The sequence below is a fragment of the Triturus cristatus genome, chromosome 5_2, assembly GCF_964204655.1.
Source record: "Triturus cristatus chromosome 5_2, aTriCri1.1, whole genome shotgun sequence".
NCBI lineage: Eukaryota > Metazoa > Chordata > Amphibia > Caudata > Salamandridae > Triturus > Triturus cristatus.
This window is the reverse complement of record NC_140588.1, coordinates 1,127,713,522-1,127,736,205: the sequence shown is the minus strand read 5'-3', so window position 1 is coordinate 1,127,736,205 and position 22,684 is coordinate 1,127,713,522. Positions and strand designations below refer to the sequence as shown.

Here is a 22,684-nt window from a genome sequence, read left to right as displayed (position 1 = left end):
ACGAGGCAGGCGGGAGGAGCAGTCACAGCACAACAGACCAGGGAGGGCAGAAGTGTGTGGCAGTAAAATGGACCATGGAGGACAGGAGGAAGGGGATAGGGGCATGGCATGTGGACAGGCAGGGTGGAGGTGGCAGGGACAGGTTACAGTCATCTTACAATGCTAGGCAGGTGGGAGGGGAGTGGCAGTTCAACAGAACACTCAGAGTAAATACGAGTGGCAGGTCCATGGAACATGGTGGGCAAAAAGGATGGAGCAGGGGCATGCACAAAGACATCGGAGGGCAGGGGGAAGGAGAATAGGGGCAGCAAGCTAAACACAGAGGCTAAGCAGGAGGTCAATGATGGGCCATAGAATTGGGCAATGGAAGGGCAGGAGGAGTGGACTAGTACATCATGCTAAATGGAGGGCAGTGGCAGCACATCAGACCATGCATGGCAGGAGGGAGGAGGCTAGTCCATGGATTCACACAACAGAGGATAGGGAGGAGGGGGATGGGGCAGCAAGCTAACTGTTCAGAGAAGGCGGGTATTAGGAACTTTATTGTTTTTAAAACGTGTGTCTGTGCGAACTACTTAAAATACGAACAAGTATGCAGCATAATCTCACTTTTATTCAGGAAGAAGAGGACGTTTGTGACTGTGACTCCGGGCTCACTTGGCAGAAACAGCCCCTGACCCTCCACCCCCTATCGCAAAATGTAATGCCCGTGAAAAGGGTAGGTGAACACAGTGTTATATAGAACATAGTCCTGAGAGCACGATTGAAAATGAAAACTAGATATAGTATATGGTATAAACTATGCACCAAAAAGTGTGATATAAGATGAACCGGGGCGTGAAATATAATATGCAATACATTGTGCGCAATGACAGATTCATTGGAGAGCGCGAGATAGCACAGGCACTAGCGCGTGCTATGCGATATGCGCCTTGGAGTGTAATATGCACAGGGCAGTGTTGTGTAACCTAACTAGTCTCTAAAGTTGTAATATAAAATATGTGCTGGGGAGTGTAACGTTGCATATGCACTGTGACAAAGATATGGATCCCAGATTGTAATATGTATGGCATAGCGCTGTGCGTTATAACATAGGCATCGAGGAAGGCACGTTAGATGGGGCAATATAACCCGTGCGAAGGCAAGTGTGGCATGACATATTCACGGGGTGGTGTTACAGTGCACATGGGCTAGAGAGTGTCATAGCATAGGCACTAACTGGTGGAATACAACACAGAGGTGTGAGGCACTCGGCGGGCACTGGTGGGTGTAACACAGCATTGGGCTCAGCCAGGAGCAAGCTGTGACTCTCAAGTGAGGTTCATCTCCTTTCCAGAGAGAAAATTAAAAAGTATTACACATCTGGCGGTGGATGTGTGTTTTATTAACCGTGAGGGGGGTTTCTTGCATAGTTTGCTTGAATTTTTGTCGAAGCCCCTTTGAATGGATTGGTGTGCGTGTATATTATATGTGCCCGTCAATAGCTACCCATGTTTGTATAAATAAACGATAAGGGTTTCTACTTGGAGAGTACTCACCGGCGGGGGTGCCGGGATTAGGCACGGTAGGGCGTCAGACACGTCAGAGCTTCACTAGCGGTGTAAATACATTTCATGTGGATTCATTCTATGCATAGTCGCCTTTTAATGAATATCACGCAAATCGTCATGGTGATAGGTACATACGGTTTGTCCAGCATGTCCTAGGTGTTTCTATAAATAGATATTTTTTTAAAATAATAAAAAACAAAGGCCGGCCCCGGGGGATGGGGTCCCCGGGGCTATAAGTGGCCTGAGGAGGGGGGCAACGCAGTCCCCTCCTAAAGAATAAAAAAAAAAGGCCATGACCCGGGAGTTGGGGTCCCCAGGGCCGATTAAGGCCTTGGGAGGGCCACATTTATTTTTTTCAACAAAAAAAAATTAGGGTGCAGGCCCTGGGGGATGGGGTCCCCAGGGCCAGTAAATTAGAAAAAGAAGGGGGGCCACACAGCCCTCCTTCTTAAAAAAATTAAATAAATAAAAGACCGGCATTGTGTCAGAGGCCACGCCCCCTCCTTGAAGCACTCTGCAAACACGCCCCCTGGCCAGTTGTAAGTTGGGGAATTGATTCCCCTTCAATACTGAGGGTCCCTGAGGGCCAACTAGCCCAACAGGTATCTCCAGTATGTGCAAGGGAGCTGCGCTGCAGACACGTGTTCTGAGGCCATGCCCCTTTTTACACCTCTATGCAACGCAGCTCTGTGGCGCTTACTGGAGGTACCTAGTGGGCTAGTTGGACCCTAGGGACCCTCAGGATTCAAATGAACTTAATCTCCCAACTAAAAACGGCCGTGGGGTGTGTTTACACAGTGGTGAAGGGAGGGGACGGGGCTTGAGTTAACGTGTGCAAACAAACCCTGTGGCGCGTTTTAAGTTGGGGAATTAATTCCCCTTCAATCCTGAGGGACCCTGGGGGCCAACTAGCCCACCAGGTGCTTCCAGTAAGCGCCACTGCGCTGCGTTGCAGAGAGGTGCTCTAGGCCGTGCCCCTTTTTACATCTCTCTGCAACACAGCTCTGTGGCGCTTACTGGAGGTACCTAGTGGTCTAGTTGGACCCTAGGGACCCTCAGGATTCAAGGGGACTTAATCTCTCAACTTAAAACGGCCACAGGGCGTGTTTACACAGTGGGGAAGTGAGGGGACGGGGCCTGAGGTGACGTGTGCAAACACGCCCTGTGGCGCGTTTTAGGATGTAGTTTTAATCCCCTGCCATATTATATACTAGGGGCTTACAGAGGAGGTCATGCTGATCACAGGGGGACCCCTTCGCATAGTGTTCCCTAGTGTATGTAGGTGTTTTCACTGTATTCTGAGTGTCTTTTAACATAGCACTGGTTAGTCAGACTCAGTTACCACCAGTATCCGTCTGAAAAAGTTGAGGGTACAGGATGATTTTGCAACAAGGCTTCTTTCTGCTCTTCTGTTTGTTCTTTCTGCACTTTATCCTTCTTCCTGCACTTTTCTTCGTCTTTGAGGACTTCTGTTGCTTCTTTTTTCATTTCTTTTTTTTCTTTGTGTGCGTTTTTCCTTCTTTCTTCACATGTCCTATCTCTGTAGGCATAGTTAGAAACTGGCATTTAAAAAACCTATGAAATTCACTGAAAAAAACATAGGTTTCAGGCACGTTATAGTTAGGGATTAACATTTAAAAAACCTTAGAAATTCACTGAAAAAACCATAGGTTTCAGGGGCGTTATAGTTAGCTGGACTTTTCACTCGTACAAAACCATTGAAATTCCCCCGTTGAAGTTAGTTCAGCTAACTATAACTCGCGTGCCCGCAATGCACTGCTGATGACGTCACATATTACATCACTCATAACATGGTCAGTGACATCACTCATGACATCACTGATGACATCATCCTTGTGATAGAGTGGTATACCTCCTCTCCCCCTAATATAACCTTTGATACACACATTAAAAAATAGAAACTAACATTTTCAAAACAATGAACATACCAATACCAGTTACAACAACCTATTCAGTAATTCTAAGATCCACATACACATCCACTCATTCACCAACAGTCCTATACAGTCACTCATACATGTACTCACTCATCATATGTACTCATACACCTATACATCCTGTTACGCAACACCACTCATCCATAGAGTTACTCACACACATATCACTCATGCTAATAAAGAATCAAACATCCATTTACTTGCATATACAGTTATACACACACCACCACCACACTTACTTCTACAGAAACTTACACATTCTTAGTCTTTTAAACAATCACTTATAGAAACACATACTTATTCATACAGGAACTCTTCCAATCTCTCACTCTCACATATACTCACCTATATACACGAATAGTCACATATACTAGTTTAAAACATATGTAGTTACTCATAAAGATACTATTGAGACAGTCATTCACTCACTAACACACCCATGCACACACTCATCCACCCATACAGTCCTGCACACATGCTGTCTTCAACACATACAAACAGTGAGTCACTCATTCATGCACCTATGCACTACGTAATACCCCCCACCGAACCATACAGACACTCAGACACTCATACTGATACTCAAAAAAACAACTAATAACCTATATAGACACTCATGTAGCTACTCACCAACCCATGCAGCCACTTATACACAAAGTGAGAGACTGATACAGATATTTACATATTTAAACATTACTCACTAAGCCATGTATTCACTAAGATACACTTAATCAGTCAGTTATACAATCAATTTTTCAAAAACAAATCATCCATTTAGACACCTATATACCCATTTATTCTTCCATCGACCTTGAGATATACATGTATAAAACATATTTAATTTTCAGAAAAACACACATTCACTGGATGATGTCATCAGTGATGTCATTTGAGATGTCATGAGTGATGTCATGAGTGATGTCACTGACCATGTCATAAGTGACGCAATATGTGACGTCATCAGCAGTGCATTGCGGGTGCGCGGGTTATAGTTAGCTGAACTAACTATAACAGGGGAATTTCAATGTTTTTGTACAAGTGAAAAATCCAGCTAACTATAACGCCCCTGAAACCTATGGTTTTTTCAGTGGATTTCTAAGGTTTTTTAAATGATAATTCCTAACTATAACGTGCCTGAAACCTATGTTTTGTTCAGTGAATATGATTGATTGATTGATGATATACTTATAGAGCGCAACTATCACCCTACGGGCATCTTGGCGCTTTAGACTGAGGAGACCATACCAGAAAGGCAGAAGACGAGACAGGAAGAGTGGATCCGGCTAAACTTTAGGGTAGAGCCAGGTTTTGAGTCCCTTGCGGAATTCGAGTAAAGAGTTACACTGTCTCAAATTCAGAGGGAGCTTATTCCACAACCCGGGGGCTACTATGCTGAAGGCCCTGCCGCCTACCCGAGAGCGTTTGAATCTCGGGACTACCAGTAGGCCAGCTGTGGAGGAGCGCAGCTGCCTAGTTGGTATGTGGCGAGCAATTTTACTCTGCAAAGGGGCTGGGCCCAGACCATGCACTGCTCTGAATGTCATACACAGAGACTTGAAGGAGACCCTTTCCCTGACCAGGAGCCAGTGCAGGTCCCTCAGTGCACCGGTGGACAACGAGCTGCGTCGTCGGTCAAGAACTAGTTTAGCTGCTGCTGATTGTATCCTCTGCAGGCCCTGGAAGATATACTGCGGGGCCCCTAGATAAAGGGAGTTGCAGTAGTTGAGCCTGCTTAATACTGTGCAGCGCACTACCATGGCACGTAATTCACTAGGAAGTAAAGGTAGAATACTTCGAAGTAGTCGTAGCAGGGCAAAGCAGACCGAGGCGGTCTTGCTGGCCTGGGAGACCATCTGGAGGTCATCGTCGAAAAGCACCCCGAGGTTACTCACCTTGCTGACCGGTATCAAGGGATCCTCCTCTGGAAGAAGTCTAAATTCTGGAGGTAGTTGTTTTGGGATCCTAGTAAGAGAGCAGAAGACCACCTCGGTTTTACCGCTATTGAACTGGAGGGAGTTTCTTCTAAGCCAGTCCGTGGTCTGCCTCATGCATTGCTGGAACCGGTCCAGAGGTATCGCATCTTCTCCCTCTAGAGAGAAAGCCAGCTGCGTATCGTCAGCGTAGTTCACTAGGCTGACTCCAAAGGATTTAATTAGAGGAAACAGGGGCCGCAGGTAGATGTTAAAAAGGATGGGACTAATTGCCGATCCCTGCGGCACCCCGTACGCAACTGGCGACCTGCTAGAGGAGAAAGGGGTCATGGTGACTACTTGCTGTCTGCCCTCCAGATGGGATTGAAACCATTGCAGCGCACTGCCCTTGACACCTATCTGCTCCAGTCTTTTCAACAGGACCGGATGGCTCACCGTGTCGAAAGCTGCCGACATATCGAGAAGCACTAAAATCATGGCATTCCCGTTGTCGGCACGCATTCGAAGATTGTCCAGCATGGTGGCCAGAGCCGTTTCAGTCCCATGGCCGGGGCGAAAGCCGAACTGATCCCTGTCGAGCAGAAGGTTCTCCTCCAGGAAGCAAGACAACGTCTTGCTAACTGATTTTTCGAGAATTTTCACCGGGTAAGGCAGGAGTGAGATGGGCCTGAAAGTAGCAGGAACCAAAGGATCCAGATTTGGTTTCTTGATCAATGGAGTTACTACTGCTAATTTCCAACACTCCGGGACTGATCCTGCCATCAGAGACTGATTGCAGATCAGCCTCAGGCCGGGAAAGGTGTTACGCCTGTACAGTTTCCAGATTTTATGAGGGAGGGGGTCAAGAGGAGAGCCAGAGGACACGCTTTCTATTAGACTGTCAAAAGCTGCCTGAGAGAATGGTTGAAAGCTGTCTAAAGCCGCGGTCAGTGGAAGAACTCCGTCGGCCAGGCTAGTTGTTTCCTCAGAATCCTCCTGAGTCTTGTCGTAGAGTGTGTTAATAATATTAGCGATTTTCTCCTGAAAGAAGGAGGCAATTTCATTGCACAAGGTCTGTGAGGGAGCTACTTTGTTGTTCATGCAGTCCGGGTTGGAGAGATCGCGGACAATCTTAAAGAGGGTTTTAGTCCCATTAGAGGCCTGGGCAATGGAGCACGCATAGAAATCAGCCTTGGACCTCAGGATCAGAGCTTTATATTTTAGTTGGATTAGTCTCAGATCTCGCTTGTCGTCCTCGGCATAGTTTCTTCTCCATTTCCTCTGGGCTTGCCTACGGGATAGTCTAAGCTGATGCAGCTCTTCATTGTACCAGGGCGCTGATCCTTTCCGCACCTTCTTTAAGGATTTTATGGGAATGGTGCAATCAAGAGTCTTAATTATCTGATCGGTGAATGATTTATAGTTTTCATCCATGGACTTATCAGGGGAGAAGTGGCTGACGTCCCAAGATCAGGGGAGAAGTGGCTGACGTCCCAAAATATGGTTAAAGGGCCGGCTTTGGCCAATTTGGCCCATTCTCTGTCCTTCCTATAAAGGCTCTGCTGGCTGGACTTGTTCTTTTGACAGGGCAGCATCGTGCTCAAGAGTATAAGGTAGTGAACTGTCCAGGTCAAAGGCAGTATACTTGATATCCCAGTAGTGTCTGGGCAGGCAAATACCAGGTCCAAAGTATGCCCCTTCTGGTGGGTAGGACTGACCACCAATTGAGGAAGATTTAAGTTAGAGCACGTATGCTGGAGGTCCCTCAGATGACTGCCGAGACCTCCATCTTCCGTAAGGTTGAAGTCACCTATTACAATCAGATTGGTATGAGCAAGCTTTAGATTGGTGATGGTGTCAGCTAGGAGTTGGAAAAGTGTGGTCGCACCCGGGGGCCTGTAGCAAAGCATCCCCGTAAGTAAATTCCCGCCAGGAGACTGTAGGGAAAAACCCATGATTTCTATCCCCCCTACCTCATCAATCAGAAGAGGTTTGAAATCTAGGGTGTCCTTGTACAACATACCCACTCCGCCACCTCTACCTGTACAGCGGGGTTTGTGGAGAATTTTATAGCCACTGGGACAGGCGGCACCCAGGCTTACTATGGATGTGGCCGTAGCCCAGGTTTCCGTTATAAAAAGAGCGTCGAGCTCCAAGTCCTCCAAGAGGCCATAGACTTCAGCGGAGTGTTTGACTAATGACCGGCTGTTGATTAGTCCGCAGGAAAGGCTAACGGCGGAAGGATTGTGATCTTTAGGTGGGTTCAGCTGCTGTAGTTGGTCTCTGCTATAGGTCACACGACCAGGGAGGCCATTTGGCGGGGCAGCATTCCTGGCGCTGGGAGCGGCCGGGGCGCGGACGGGCGCAGACGGGCTTGCCTCTGGCGCACCTCTGGTGCCCCACCGGCGCGCCCGCTTGTATTAAGCGCCTTAAGTAGGTGGCGAGGGAGTTCCCTTGATGACTAGAGCGCTGCCCAAGATGTCCGCCAAAAATGGCAAGAGATATGTATATATATATATTATCTACTGGCTGTCGCCAGTAGATAGTTATAGTTAGGACCTATTTTCCATAGGAAATCCGCAACATTCTATTGGGAATATCTTTGGCGCCGGTTGATGAATCTTCGCGAAAATTTCCAAACCTTTGGCCAACTCTGCTACCCTCCTACCCTGAAAGTTTCGTGGTGATTCGTTAAGCGGGCGTTGATAAAAAAGGGGGGTCCCAAAACGCGTTTTCCCCATGCAATTTCCCATAGGACCTGTTGTCGCAGCTGCAGCCCGAACTGCTGAACTGAATTACACCAGATTTGGCAAGGAGTTAGTCCTCAGTTCAGACTTATGCCTTTTGCTTAAATGGTGTAAATCCGTTCAGTAGTTCCTGAGAACCCTCCCGAGCACGAGCTGAATGCTAATTGGCTGCCAACACTCTGAATCAGGAAGTGTTGGCAGCCATCTTGTGCCTCGGTAGAACCGAGGCACAAGAAAGCACAAAAACAAAGGCGCAAAACGCAACAAGGGGGCAGAGTAGAAACACCCTGACACCCTAGGCCTGCTCAGGGGGTCCCACAAGGACCCCCAGGGCCAAAAAAAGTATTTTTTTTAAAAAAATCGGCGAGATTCGCGCACCCATTTCGGCCGAAAAAAAAAAAAAAGAAGCGCGGGACTCCTGCACTTCTTTGGAAATTGGCCCCCGGGGACCGCCACCCCCGGGGCTCAGAGATACTATTTGGGGGGGGCTCACGGCCCCTCCCAGCCCTGGGTGGGGACCACCACCCCACGGGGCTTATAGAAAATGGGTGGGGGGGCTCGCAGCCCCCCCAGCCCCGGGGACCGCCACCCCCCGGGGCTTGAAAGTATTTGTGAAGGAGGGGCTCTCAGGCCCCCCCAGCCCCGGGCCTACTTGTCCGTGTGGGAGGGGCCCCACGCGGCCCCCCTCCTGGAGGCCAATGATGGCCCTGGGGACCGCCACCCCACAGGGCCGGATCATACACCAACAGACAGACAGATACAGATATTCACACAGTTTAGTCACTAGTCTGGAGTAAGATACGTTTAATGACTCACTTATAGAGTCAGTCACGCACCTGCTAAATCATCCATTCACACACTTATACACCCACTCATTCTTCCATAGGTTTTTCCCTATATATATATTAAACATATTTTAAAATTACAGAAACACACACTCAATGGATGACATCATCAGTGACGTCATCAGTGATGTCATCAGTGATGTCATTTCAGATGTCATCAGTGATGTCATCAGTGATGTCACTGACCATGTCATGAGTGATGTAATATGTGACGTCATCAGCAGTGCATTGCGGGGGCGCGAGTTATAGTTAGCTGAACTAACTATAACGGGGAATTTCTAGGGTTTTGTACGAGGGAAATGTCCAGCTAATTATAACGCCCCTGAAACATATATACATACATACATACATATATACATTACCTACTGGTGGTCGTTAGTAGGTAGTTATAATTAAAAGTTATAGGAAAAGCATTTTTTTCTTTTCCCAATAACTTTGGTGCCGGTTGACGAATCTTCGGAAATTTTCAAAACTAGTGATCAGCTCTGGTCAGCTCCTGCCTTGAAGGTTTTGGGGGTGATTTGCCAAGTGGCGGCCAAGAAAAAATGGGGTCCCAACACACGTTAGGAAACTTTAGACAAAGCTACAGCCCGAACTGCTAAACGGAATTACAACAAATTTGGCAAAAAGGTAGCCTTTGGTTCAGAAAGAGTCCTTTTTGTTAAATGGTGAAAATCCATTCAGTAGTTCCTGAGATATTAAAAAAAATAAAAGTTTCAAAATCAATTTTCCATAGGAAACTTTAGCCAAGGCTACAGCCCAAACTGCTAAACCGACTTACACCAAATTTGGCAAAAAGGTAGTGCTTGGTTCAGAAAGCCCCCTTTTTTTAAGTGGTGTAAATCCGTTCAGTAGATGCTGAGAAATTCAAAAAACAAAGGTCTCGATATCTATGAGCTTGGTGGGTTTGGGAACCCTCCCGACCACGAGCTTCACGGTGATTGGCTGCCAACACTCCAAACCAGGAAGTGTTGACAGCCATCTTGTGACTCGGTAGAACCGAGTCACAAGAAAACAGTGAAACAAATGTGAAAAACAAGACAAGGGGGCAGGGTAGAAACACTCTGAACCCTTAGGCCTGTTCAGGGGGTCCCACAAGGACCCCAAGGACCAGAAAAAGCATTCTTTTTTATATCATTTTGGCAGAATTTGCGCTGGGGTCGCGAATCCTGTCAAAAATATTTTTAAAAATGAAGCGCGGGCTCCCAAGGAACTAACAAATTCACCACGCACTCTCCTTGTTTTACTCTAATTATTCACTGAGCACCCATGTACTCATGCAATGACCAGTCACAAACACATGCACTGCTGCAATCCCCTATGCACTACTCATGGAGTCCTCTAAGCACTTACACACTTCTCATTCGCTCCTTCAATTCCCCTGGTAGTACCCATACAGTCCAGCAATCACCTTCTCACTTCCCATGCACTCTTCCAGTCACCCAGCCACTACCATGTACTAATCCAAACACTCTGCCAATACCCAAGGAACTAACAAATTCACCACGCACTCTCCTTGCGGTACTCTAATCATACACTGAGTACCCATGTACTCATGCAATGACCAGTTACAAACACATGCACTGCTGCAATTCCCTATGCACTACTCATGCAGTCCTCTAACCACTTACACACTTCTCATTCGTTCCTTATATTCCCCTGGTAGTATCCATACAGCCCAGCAATCCCCCTTTCACTTCCCATGCACTCCTTAAATCACCCAGCCTCTACCATGTACTAATCCAAACACTCCGCCAATACCCACACACTTATACATTTACCACGCAGTCTCCTTGTAGTACTCTAATCATTCACTCAGTACCCAAGTACTCATGCAAAGACCCAGTCACAAACACATGTACTGCTGCAATCCCTTATGCACTACTCATGCAGTCCTCTAACCACTTACACACTTCTCATTCGCTCCTTCATTTTCCCTGGTGGCACCCATACAGTCGAGCAATCACCCTCTCACTTTCCATGCACTCCTCCGGTCACCCAGCCACTACCATGTACTAATCCAAACACTCCGCCAATACCCAAGCACTTATAAGTTTACCACGCATTCTCCTTGCAGTTCTCAAATCATTTATTTATTTATTTTTTAGATTTATAAAGCGCGAACAAATGCCCATAGGCGTCTCGGCGCTGGGAAAACGGTGTGAAGTACCCACAGAGCTAAGAAAGAGTAGTTATTGACCAAAGAGCCAGGTCTTCAATTTTCTGCGAAATAACATCAAGGATGAGCTTTCTCTGATGGCAATTGGTACCGAGTTCCAGAGCCTGGGTGCGGCCACCAGAAAGCACCTGTCGCCCCAGGAGACTGTTTTAGTTCGAGGTACCTGCAGAAGATTGAGGTTGTTAGATCGGAGAGATCTAGTAGATAGACAAGGCCGAAGATGGGCCTTCAGGAAGTCGGGGCCTTGGTTGTGCAGTGCTTTGTATGTGATACAGAGTGTTTTAAATTTAATCCTGTTGTGGATTTTGAGCCAATGCAAATTTTTTATTGCATCTGAGATTGGTTTAAATTTCGGTGTTCCCGACAGAAGACGGGCTGCAGCATTTTGAATTGTTTGTAATTTATTGATCACTCTGGCCTGGGCATTAACAAACAGGCCATTACAGTAATCGAGGGAGGACAGCACTAAGGCACTTATCAGGGTGTTTCCGGCTGTGGGTGGTAGGAATGGCAGTATTTTCTTAATCAGCCTCAATTTATAGTGGGCAGAAGCTGCTGTTTTATTTGCGTGGGCCATAAATCATCCACTCAGTACCCATGTACTCATGCAAAGACCCAGTCACAAACACATGTACTGCTACAATCACCTATGTATTGCTCAAGCAGGGCTCTAACTACTTACACACTTCTCATTTGGTCCTTCAATTCACCTGTTAGTACTCATACAGTCCAGCAATCACCCTCTCACTTTCTGTGCACTCCTCCAGTCACCCAGCCAATACCATGTACTAATACAAACACTCCTCAATACACAATCACTTATACATTCACCACACAGTCTCCTTGCAGCACTCTAATCATCCATTCAGTACCCATGTACTCATGCAAAGACCCAGTCACAAACACATGCACAGCTCCAATCCTTTATGCACTACTCATGCAGTCCTCTAACCACTTACACACTTCTCATTCGCTCCTTCAATTTCCCTGGTGGCACCCATACAGTCCAGCAATCACCCTCTCACTTCCCATGCACTCCTCCAGTCACCCAGCTCCTACCATGTACTAATCTAAACACACCGCCAATACCCACGCACTTATAAATTTAGCACGCAGTCTCCTTGCAGTTCTCTAATCATCCACTCAGTACCCATGTATTCATGGAAAAACCCAGTCACAAACACATGCACAGCTGCAATCCCCTATGCACTACTTATGCAGTCCTCTAACCACTTACACACTTCTCATTCGCACCTTCAATTCCCCTGGTAACACCCATACAGTCCAGCAATCACCCTCTCACTTCCCATGCACTCTTCCAGTCACCAAGCTACTACCATGTACTAATCCAAACACACCGCCAATGCCTAAGCACTTATAAATTTAGCACTCAGTCTCCTTGCAGTTCTCTAATCATCCACTCAGTACCCATGTACTCATGCAAAGACCCAGTCACAAACACATATACGGCTACAATCACCTATATATTGCTCAAGCAGGGCTCTAACTACTTACACACTTCTCATTTGGTCCTTCAATTCACCTGGTAGTACTCATACAGTCCAGCAATCACCCTCTCACTTTCTGTGCACTCCTCCAGTCACTCAGCCACTACCATGTACTAATACAAACACACCGTCAATACCCAAGCACTTATAAATTTAGCACGCGGTCTCCTTGCAGTACTCGAATCATCCACTCAGTACCCATGTACTCATGCAAAGACCCAGTCAGAAACACATGCACAGCTGCAAACCCTTATGCACTACTCCTGCAGTCCTCTAACCACTTACACACTTCTCATTCGCACCTTCAATTCCCCTGGTAACACCCATACAGTCCAGCAATCACCCTCCCACTTCCCATGCACTACTCCAGTCACCCAGCCACTACCATGTACTAATACAAACACACCGTCAATACCCAAGCACTTATAAATTTAGCACACACTCTCCTTGCAGTACTCTAATCATCCACTCAGTACCCATGTACTCATGCAAAGACCCAGTCACAAACACATGTACTGCTGCAATCGTCTATGTACTACTCATACAGTCCTCTAACCACTTACACACTTCTCATTCGCTCCTTCAATCCCCCTAGTAGTACCCATACAGTCCAGCAATCACTCTGTCACTCCCTGTGCACTCCTCCAGTCACCCAGCCACTACCATGTGCTAATCCAAACACTCCGCCAATACCCAAGCACTTACAAATTCACCAGGCACTCTCCTTGCTGTACTCATCAGTCACTTAAGTATTTTTTCTTTTTTAAACCAGTAGAGGTTACTTTTTAACTTTTTAAACTTTTTTGTGTGTTTTTTATTTTAAAAGCTACAGACAAAAATGAAGATTAGGAAATGATCTCTCACAAAAACAAAAGCACATTCTAAAAAGAAAAATTAACATTTATGTGCTTATAGAGCAGCAGAGAGAACGTCCACACACTGCTCTCCAAAACAGAGTATGGTGTCACACTTAATGCAACCAACTGGTGCAATTAAAAATACGGGAAGAATGTGGAGCCTAGGAGCAGGTGGAACCTGTGCTGATGTTGATGGAGCATTGCAATCACGCTCGGCAGCAGCATTTAACTCTCTTCTCCTCTCCTCTCTTGCCAGGTGTACCGGGTGTATAGTCTCTAGATGTTTCTTCATGCTGCTAGTACCGCACGAATACTTCTTATTGGACCCTCTAGACAGCACTCTCTTGCAAATAATTAATGCAAGTAACTTTTCTTGCGTTCACCTTTTTTTCACCTTGAGGAACGGTGAAAAAAGCCCATACAATGCTCTCTTTTTTATTCTTGCCCTGTTCCACCATCTGTTCTTCCTCCTCAACAGCCAAAGAATCAACCTCAGCAAGAATGGAAGCCATAGTTTTAAAAAAAAATAAACAAACACACAAAAAAGGTAAAGATAAGAAGACAAGTAGGAAACAGGTCTTGTCTCTGTGAAAGACAAAAAATAAGGGGAAAATCAAGAGGATGGATCCTCTCTCTTCCACAATGAAATTGATGTAAACCAATCAGATTCTTTTTTTCTTCTGCTGACATGAAGTTGCGTAGGGTGTGCGCACCCAATATGCACCCTTCGCGCACCCGCAAAATATTGAATACATGATTATACACCATATATAGAAATTTCTATCAACTTTTAATAAGGCTATTAGCACAACTGTGCATTCTAATATCATATTCAACGTTTCAATAGTCATTTTTCAAGTATAAAAATACGCCGAAGTCGCAACTCCGGCGCGATTACGGCGCGATCATGGCGCGACCCCGGAAATACGTGCGGGGACGGGTCGCGCACACTAAGCGCATCTGTCACTTTCAAACAGATCATATTGAAAATAATAGTTTAAATATACTTTTGTTAATTAATTTAGACAAACACTTCAAAACTTTTATTCATGATTAATTTAAAGATATTTCATACTTACAAATCATGCCAAAATCGTGACCCCTGCATGACTTTTAAAATGGCTATGAACTCACCCTTCATGTGGGATGCTCGAAGGGTGCGCAACTTCTACATAATATTTTTTTTTTTAAAGAATTGATATAGTTTTCCTAACTATAAATTATTTTAAACTTGTTTTAAATATTTATATGTATATATGTAGTCAATAAAAATACCATAGGATTGAGGCACATTAAACTTAGAAATTATTATTTAAAAAACCTTTGAAATTCACTGAAAAAAACATAGGTTTCAGGAATGTTCTAGTTAGAAATTAGCATTTAAAAAACCTTTCATATTCACTGAAAAAACCATAGGTTTCAGGGACGTTATAGTTAGTTGGACCATGTCATGAATGATGTAATATGTGACGTCATCAGCAGTGCATTGCGGGGGCATGAGTTATAGTTATCTGAACTAACTATAACGGTGGAATTTCTCTGGTTTTGTTCGAGTAAAATGTCCAACTAACCATAATGTCCCTGAAACCTATGTTTTTTTCAGTGAATTAGAAAAGTTTTTTAAATGATAATTCTGTGGCCCAATGTGTGTCCCCTCAAAATTCTCTTCTACAGACACCATTGCCTAGTGGTTTTGCCAGACTTGTGTCAGTTGCACCCACCACCACAATAATTTGCTATCTGTGTGGCAGTTGTCCCACATGCTGTGTTCTGGTTTGTTTCATCTTATGCAAAAAGAACAAGCACAGCAACATATACACCCTAAATGGCAGGGAACTTATAAGGCGATACTGGGAGCAGGCATAGTTCCAAGGAGTTGTTTGATGTTTTACTACCAGCTGAGAGTTTGGCATAACTGGTGCATCCATCATAGCAAAGCTCATAGATATTGGGGTTGTGCTAGTATTGTTTTGATATTCCTGGTTGCCTAAACAGTATATGTGAAGGAAAACGTAAAACCCCACTGTGGTGACTTTCTTATGAGTTATTATGGGTCAAACTGAAAAGTAGAAAACCTGTTTATCTATTTGTGATTTTCTCTAGCAAAAATATGGCTCAAATTGTTTAGAGTGCTTTACAATTACTGGGCCAGGTTACAAGAGAAAAATGAAATACCAAATGAAAAACAATAACAAATATTTATAGAAATATGAGAAAAGAAAATGAGAAAAGAAAAGTATCATGGGAACCAATAAGTAGTCACGGTATACAAAGGTGAGATCGATGTGGGACACTATAGCTACCAAGCTTATTTAGTAGAGGAAATTAGAAGCATATTACAAGTAGGTAAAGACTTGGCACATAATTGTGGCAGAAGTAATAGCTACAAGTGTGTTGTAGGGATCACAAAGGGATGAAAACAAAGAAACTGTATCATTGGATTGGGTAGCAAAACAAAGAGGAGCTATTGTCAAGATGGGGGACATAGCGTATATAGCAAAATGAGATGGGAGAGAATGAATGAGAGTCTGAGCAGTTTGAAGATAACAAAAGCTGGTGGACTTACATGCCTAGTTTTAGTGAGTCAAGAAAGAGGAATAGAAGTAGGGCATAAACTGAAGGCATGAGATAGAGAGCCAAGAATATGATATTTCTTAGTGTCTTGCTCTGGCTGCTGCCCTCCTCATACCTTTTAGCTAGAGAATGATGGTATAAAAAGTGGCTTTCTAGAAGGGTTTCCTCCTGGAATGCCGAGAGTTTGTCTCAGAGGCTGGCTAGAGTGTCAGTGCCTTTAGAGTAGAATTACTGTTGTTCCAGAGACTGAATATCTCTTTTAAGTTTAGCTAGGGTACCCCTGATGGCCTTCAGGGACTTGGATTGCAATACAGGCAACCCCTATTACCACCTTGAAATATTCCAATATGTCATCACGGAACTGCTCCCAAGATGTTGTGTCTAGCAGTGCTCCCTCTGGCAAGCACCAAGTAAAGGCACAAGGAGGCACCTGCAGAATCTGTAACATTAGCATGACTGGGCATTGTCAGAAAGGGCACGTGGTAGGTGAGATAGCGAGGAGATCTAAGTTTGGAAATCCCTGGACACCAGCCAGAAGTCAAGTCGGAACCAAGTCAGAGGGTGTGCTTGTCCCCAGGCATCTAGCAGGCAATTCTCATGGATTATCTTGTTCAGGGCTATAGGGTCATATGGTTGTAGACTTTTTGAGGCCCCAGAGAGATCCAATTAATTATCCATGATGACATTGAAGTCACGGCCCCATATGAGTGCCCAGGTGCCAAAGCTGGAGATTTTTGCCTAAATCCCAGAAAAGAATTCGAGGTCATAGAAGTTGGGTTCATACACTGTGGCCACCATCACTGGCCACCTATGTAAGGAACCTGCTGGTATAATATTTCGCCCTTCAGGGTCTATGAGAGTGAGATAACTGTCATGGGAGATCTTTATACAAAAGCACAGCGATGCCCCTAGTGTAGCTTGTGTGTGTTGGAAAATAAATCAACTCATGGGCCAATGGGCCTCTCAAATGTGTCTCTCATGAGAAGCAAGCAGCTATTTTGTGTCTGTTTGAATAAGCATGAACAAGGCACTTTTTATGATCATTAAGCCCGCAAATGTAATCCGAGAGATATTGGCTATAATATTTACAGGAGAGTGTCATATGAAGAGACTGTTGGTGGCTAGTGTCATGGTTCCAGCAGTTGACAATTGTGGATTTAGAAATTGTGGCAGCATGGTGTGGAAAAGGGTGTTAATACAGTCAGAAAACTGAACAACAGCTCAACAATACTATCCACAAACCCTCCTCCCACACCAACTACCCAATCAGGCTGCTTTGCATTAGCCTCCCACCCACTAGTTTGGCAGTCAAAACACCAGGCGAACACCCCTGCATAGGTGGCTGGGTGATCAGACTGAGGATCAAGAGGGCAAGCTGTGCCTTGGAGGTATATTGCTAATAGCACAGCGTGGTCAAATTTATAGGAGGTTAAAGAGATGGAGACCACAACTGAAACCACCCAGGGAGGCAAACAGACGAAGATATCTTTCAAGGTAGTCAATCAGTCATTATCACTAAGCTGGGCACCCGCTGATTAGTGAATAGAGGACTGCGGGGACTGCAGTGTCTTGGTTAAATTTTTGGCAAATTTTACAGTAGATTTAACATCAGTAAAAGAGGTGCATTTGTAGTATAATGAAACCTGCAATTTGTCAGGGTAAAAGAGCTCATAGGGTGCATCCACTGTTGAAAGAGTTTATTGGCGGGTAGGCCGCTTGCACTATTAGGGTGGAATCTGGGTAAAATTAGATGTTATTACCCTGGTTCTGCATTGATTCACGTTCACGTGCCAGTCACGTGACGGCATCACGGTCTCGGTTGCTCAATAAGCGTTCCACTATGAGGCAAACCAGTACACCCGCAGGCAGCCTTGGGTCAAGAGAGATGCGGGCACGTTCCACAATGAAGAACACCAACAGGCCTGCTCCAAAAAGTTCACTCAGCACGTTCTCAACATATTCCTCCATCTAGGTGATAGCTGTAGATTCTGGAATACTAGTGAAACGGAGATTGTTTTGTCTGGACTGTGCTTCCAGATCTTCGTTTTTAGCTTTTATAATGTTGAGACCCTTGTCCATTTGTAGCAAATGTTCTTTAGAGTCAGCCTGGAGATCATCTAGACCCAGTTTTCTAGCAGGTCAAGTCAAGTTCTGTGTTTGTCAATGCATTGTTTGATTTGATCTAGTATGTTAGTAAGAAGGTAAAGTTTGGAATCATGGTTTTCAGTCTCGTTTTATCATCCATAAATAATGCACAATGGTCTATATCCTGAAAATCACTGTCCCCCAGGCTAGCTGCAGTATTCAGCTTGGAGAGCAGAGGTTCGCAGAGACCCACCTCACCCCGGGTTCCTACCAAAACAGGGGGCATGAGCAGACTCAGGAGTGGTACTAGTACAAAGCCTCTTTAGTTAGTGTAGTCAGCAACAGGACACCTGGAAGTGATGTAGCAGGTGTGGTGGGTGAGTCCGAATTTAATTGGCTGCCCAATTTGAGGTGGCATAGTGCGTCAGCGGTATAGTCCAGCAGGTTGGCAGCTGTGTAGTGAAGGGTGACACTATGATATGTGGACTGGAGCCCTAAGGGAAGAGTCTGGGAGAGATGTAGACCACGCGGAACCCGTGGCAGAGTACAGAGGTCCAATTCTTCATGGATGTGTGGACAGCCAGAGGAGTAGGGCTGTATGCTACATGCCCGCTACAATCCACCCCGGTCACCAGTCCACAAGCCGATTCCAGGCTCCACAGCAGGGCCTGCCAGGTCAGATGAACCAGCTCACCACTCGGCCCACTGATGCACCGGCCCTGACTCCTGGGACAGGCAAAGCTCAGGGTGCTGTAGACAAGTGGGAGGCATTACCAGCTGAGGAATGAGCAGAAACCCCATGGGTGACTGAGGGCCAGTGACCGCCGAGCCCTGCACACTCATTCATCTAAGCTGTTGGGCGTGGGCACACCTATGGTGCCATTGTCCTTGCTGTGGCCGTGCCCAAGCCTCCTGCTCCAGGGATGTCGGGTAGATAGTGTGCCCAAACGTAATAGGGGAGAAACACGGACTGCCCTCCCTGCAAAGCATTTTCAAGGCAGCATCAGGTGGGTCCTGCTTATAGCCCAGGGGACACATCTAGCCACGACCTAGGAGCGGCAATAATTAGCCATTGTGGGCACAGCGCTAGGTGAAGCGAGATGAAGCAGCCCAAGTAGTAAGTTTTAGCCAACAACAACATCCCAGCCAGGCCACAAACATGTCCTAGCAGGACCAATTTCACATGCCTCACTATGAGCCCTGGGAGGAAACACACAGTTACTGCCTGCAGCAGGTAGGTCATGGGTGCAGTGCAAAGACATGCCTGTGGTTTTACAGTATCAGGCACCCCTGAAATATCAGATGGATGAACAGATTTGGAGCCTGGCCGGCAGAGCCCTCTAAGGAGCGGACATTTTGCTGCTCAGCAAAGAAGTGTCTTGACTCTCCCAAAGTGTTAATCTGTGATTGGAGATGAGATCTCTTGTCAAGAATCACAACTAAAGATTTCGATCTATAAATAATCAAAGGAATTCAATCTAGGATTTTGAAAAAGCCTACTACCACCCATCTGGACATGCCTTCTTAGACCACTCTGCATTCACTAGATCATTCCTGCATTATAGCCAATAGTTTCTACATTGATCAGACAATCAAATTATGCAAATTGTTATTGTAAACAGGATTGTTGTAATTGTTGTAGCTTATAATTTGGGCTAAACTCAACTTGATAGCCAGTCCATACACTATTTCATTTGCCATAAAATTCTTATTCACAACCTCAATCTTTCCTTTCAGATTCAGTTGACTGTTGGCCGTGTCCTGAAGACCAGTGGCCAAATGAAAGACAGACGCAATGTTTCTCCACGACTCTGCAGTTCCTCTCCTTTGAAGAGCCTTTGGGGACAGCTCTTTCATTTATGACCAGCCTTCTTTTCCTAACCACCCTGTTTGTTCTCTGTGCCTTCAGAAGGTACCAAGACACACCAATCGTCAAAGCAAATAACCGAGTCCTCAGCTATGTGCTTCTTTTCGCCATCATGCTCTGTTTCCTCTCCTCCTTTGCCTTCATTGGCTATCCATCGATGGTGACCTGCATGCTCCGACAAAACTCTTTTGGTATTAGCTTTGCCATCAGTATCTCTACCGTCCTTGCAAAGACCATCACTGTAATTATAGCGTTTAATACTCGTGATCCCACAAGCAGGTCTTCAAGGTGGCTTGGGACAAGAATGCCCAGTGGGGTGGTCCTTCTCTGTTCATTTACTCCAGTCCTGATTTGCACAGTTTGGCTGCTCCTTGATCCTCCATTCCCCGTTAAGATACAGATGGGGGACACCACCATCATCCAGTGTGATGAGGGCTCTGTTCTCTTCTTCTATCTGATGTTGGGATATCTGGGCTTGTTGGCCAGTGTCAGCTTTGTAGTTGCATTTTATGCTCGTAATTTGCCGCAGAGTTTTAATGAAGCCAAGTTCCTCACCTTCAGTATGCTTGTGTTTTTGGCCGTCTGGATCTCTTTCATACCTGCATATCTCAGCACACAGGGGAAGTATATGGTGGCCGTGGAGATCTTCGCTATCTTGTCTTCAGCTGCTGGGTTATTGGGCTGTATCTTCATTCCCAAGTGTTATATCATCCTCTGGAAGCCGGACTTGAATACCAAGCAATACTTAATGCAAAAGACCAGCTCTAGCAACAAACAATAAAATGCACATCTGATTGATCAATTTATGCACACGTGTATTTTGTGGTTTGAGAACACAGAACAGCTATTCACGACCTCTGCATTGGATCATCATGTATATCACAATGACCAGCAGAGAGACTACAAACCCAGGATTTATAGATTTGTTTGTATGTCCTATCTAGGGTTCTAAATGTAACATCCCTTATTTATTACTGAATAATGCATTCTTTTTGATTGTTATATTGACTGAGAATACAAAGGGACAACACAGGTGCAACATGCAAATTGGGGGAAAGATATAAATCTACTGATCTGATGCATGGGGTTGAATCTTTACTAAAACAGTTGTGGGGTAGACATACCGATATATTCACAGGGTATTTAATATCCGCCCTTTTAGTGGGGATTATAAGAAAAGGGTCAATACATTTCTAAACTGCACCTTCCTGTTGGTGATTCCTTGGGGCACATGGTAAATATTTGCCGCAGGGAAAGGAACAGAAGGGAAATGACTTCAATGGATTGTACGACAAGCAAATCTCCCTCTATTTCTTTGCTGGGTATTTTATTTTGACCACTCATGTTCTATAGAGACCCACATATGGATCAGTGAGGAAGAAATAAAGTCATCATCCTTCTTGCTGTGCAGTGTGTAGGGATACAATGAGGGGCCTGTTTTGGGACAACTATGATGGCATCACCAGGCCGGACAACAGGTAATGTTGGTGTGTGAACAGCAGTAGGACTAGCTCTTGGGGGGAACTGTAAGAGTGCGTTTAGCTTTTTGGTAACATATTTGGATACATTTAACTATCCACCTGGCTATACCTGATTTTGAAATGGGGTTGCCTTTATGTGGTGGAGAGAAAGCAGCAAACAGTAGTTTGGTTTTGCGAAAAGGTTTGGTTCTGTCGATGTAATAAAGCAAGGCTCTTTTAGCATCTAAGGTACGAAGGGCTGTCTCAGCTACTGAGTCTGGATTAGGGAAGAAGACTGGCAGCTCGACTTATTGGTTAAGATGGAAAGGGGAAATGACTTTTGGTAGGAATTTTGGATTTGTCCTAAGAACCACTTTGTTACGATGTAGTTGTATGAATGGTTCTTCAATAGTTAAGGCCTGTATCTCACTTGCCCTTCGCAGGGATGTGATTGCGATAAGGAAAACCACTTTCCATGTAAGGAATTGCAGTTCGCATTTATGCATAGGTTCAAATGGAGGGCCCATGAGCCTTGTTAGAACAATATTTAGATTCCACACTGGAGAAGGTGGTAATCTGGGAGGAATGATTCTTTTGAGACCTTCCATGAAGGCTTTGATGGCTGGTACCTTAAATAGTGACAAGTGTTGTCGATTTTGTAAGAAGGCTGCTTACGCTGCTAGGTGTAGACATATGGAGGAATACGCTAAATTGCATCTTTGCAAGTGTAGTAAATAGCAAATAATGTTTTGGATGGAAGCATCCAGTGGACGTATATTATTGTTGGTGCAGTAAATGGCAAATCTTTTCCATTTTGCAGCATAACATGCCCTAGTAGTAGGTCTTCTAGCTTCTTTTATGATATTCATACAGTCTGGTGGGAGATTGAGGTAACCGAACTCTAAGACTTCAGGAGCCAGATCGCCAAGTTCAGTTGCTATGGATCTGGGTGTCTGATTTCTCCATGGCTCTGGGTTAATAAGGCTGGGGAAAGGCGCCGTTTTTGATGTGGAACTAGCGAGAGTTCCAGAAGTGTCGTGAACCAGGGTTGACGTGCCCAAGTGGGAGCTACTAGAATTAGTTTTAGAGACTGTTGTTTGAGCTTGCGTACCACAAATGGAATGAGTGGGAGAGGCGGAAAAGC

The 22,684-nt window shown here is 45.2% G+C and overlaps 1 protein-coding gene across 1 annotated transcript in view; it reads left to right on the top strand.

Annotated features, from left to right (window-relative positions):
- Window positions 1-20,861, top strand: part of LOC146829888 (vomeronasal type-2 receptor 26-like) — an 81,000-nt gene extending 60,139 nt beyond the window's left edge. Inside the window, exon 3 of the mRNA XM_085606564.1 lies at window positions 19,951-20,861. Within this exon, the coding sequence (XP_085462690.1) occupies window positions 19,951-20,861 (911 nt within the window). The remainder of the gene's footprint in view (window positions 1-19,950) is intronic.
- The last annotated feature ends 1,823 nt before the right edge of the window (window positions 20,862-22,684 follow it).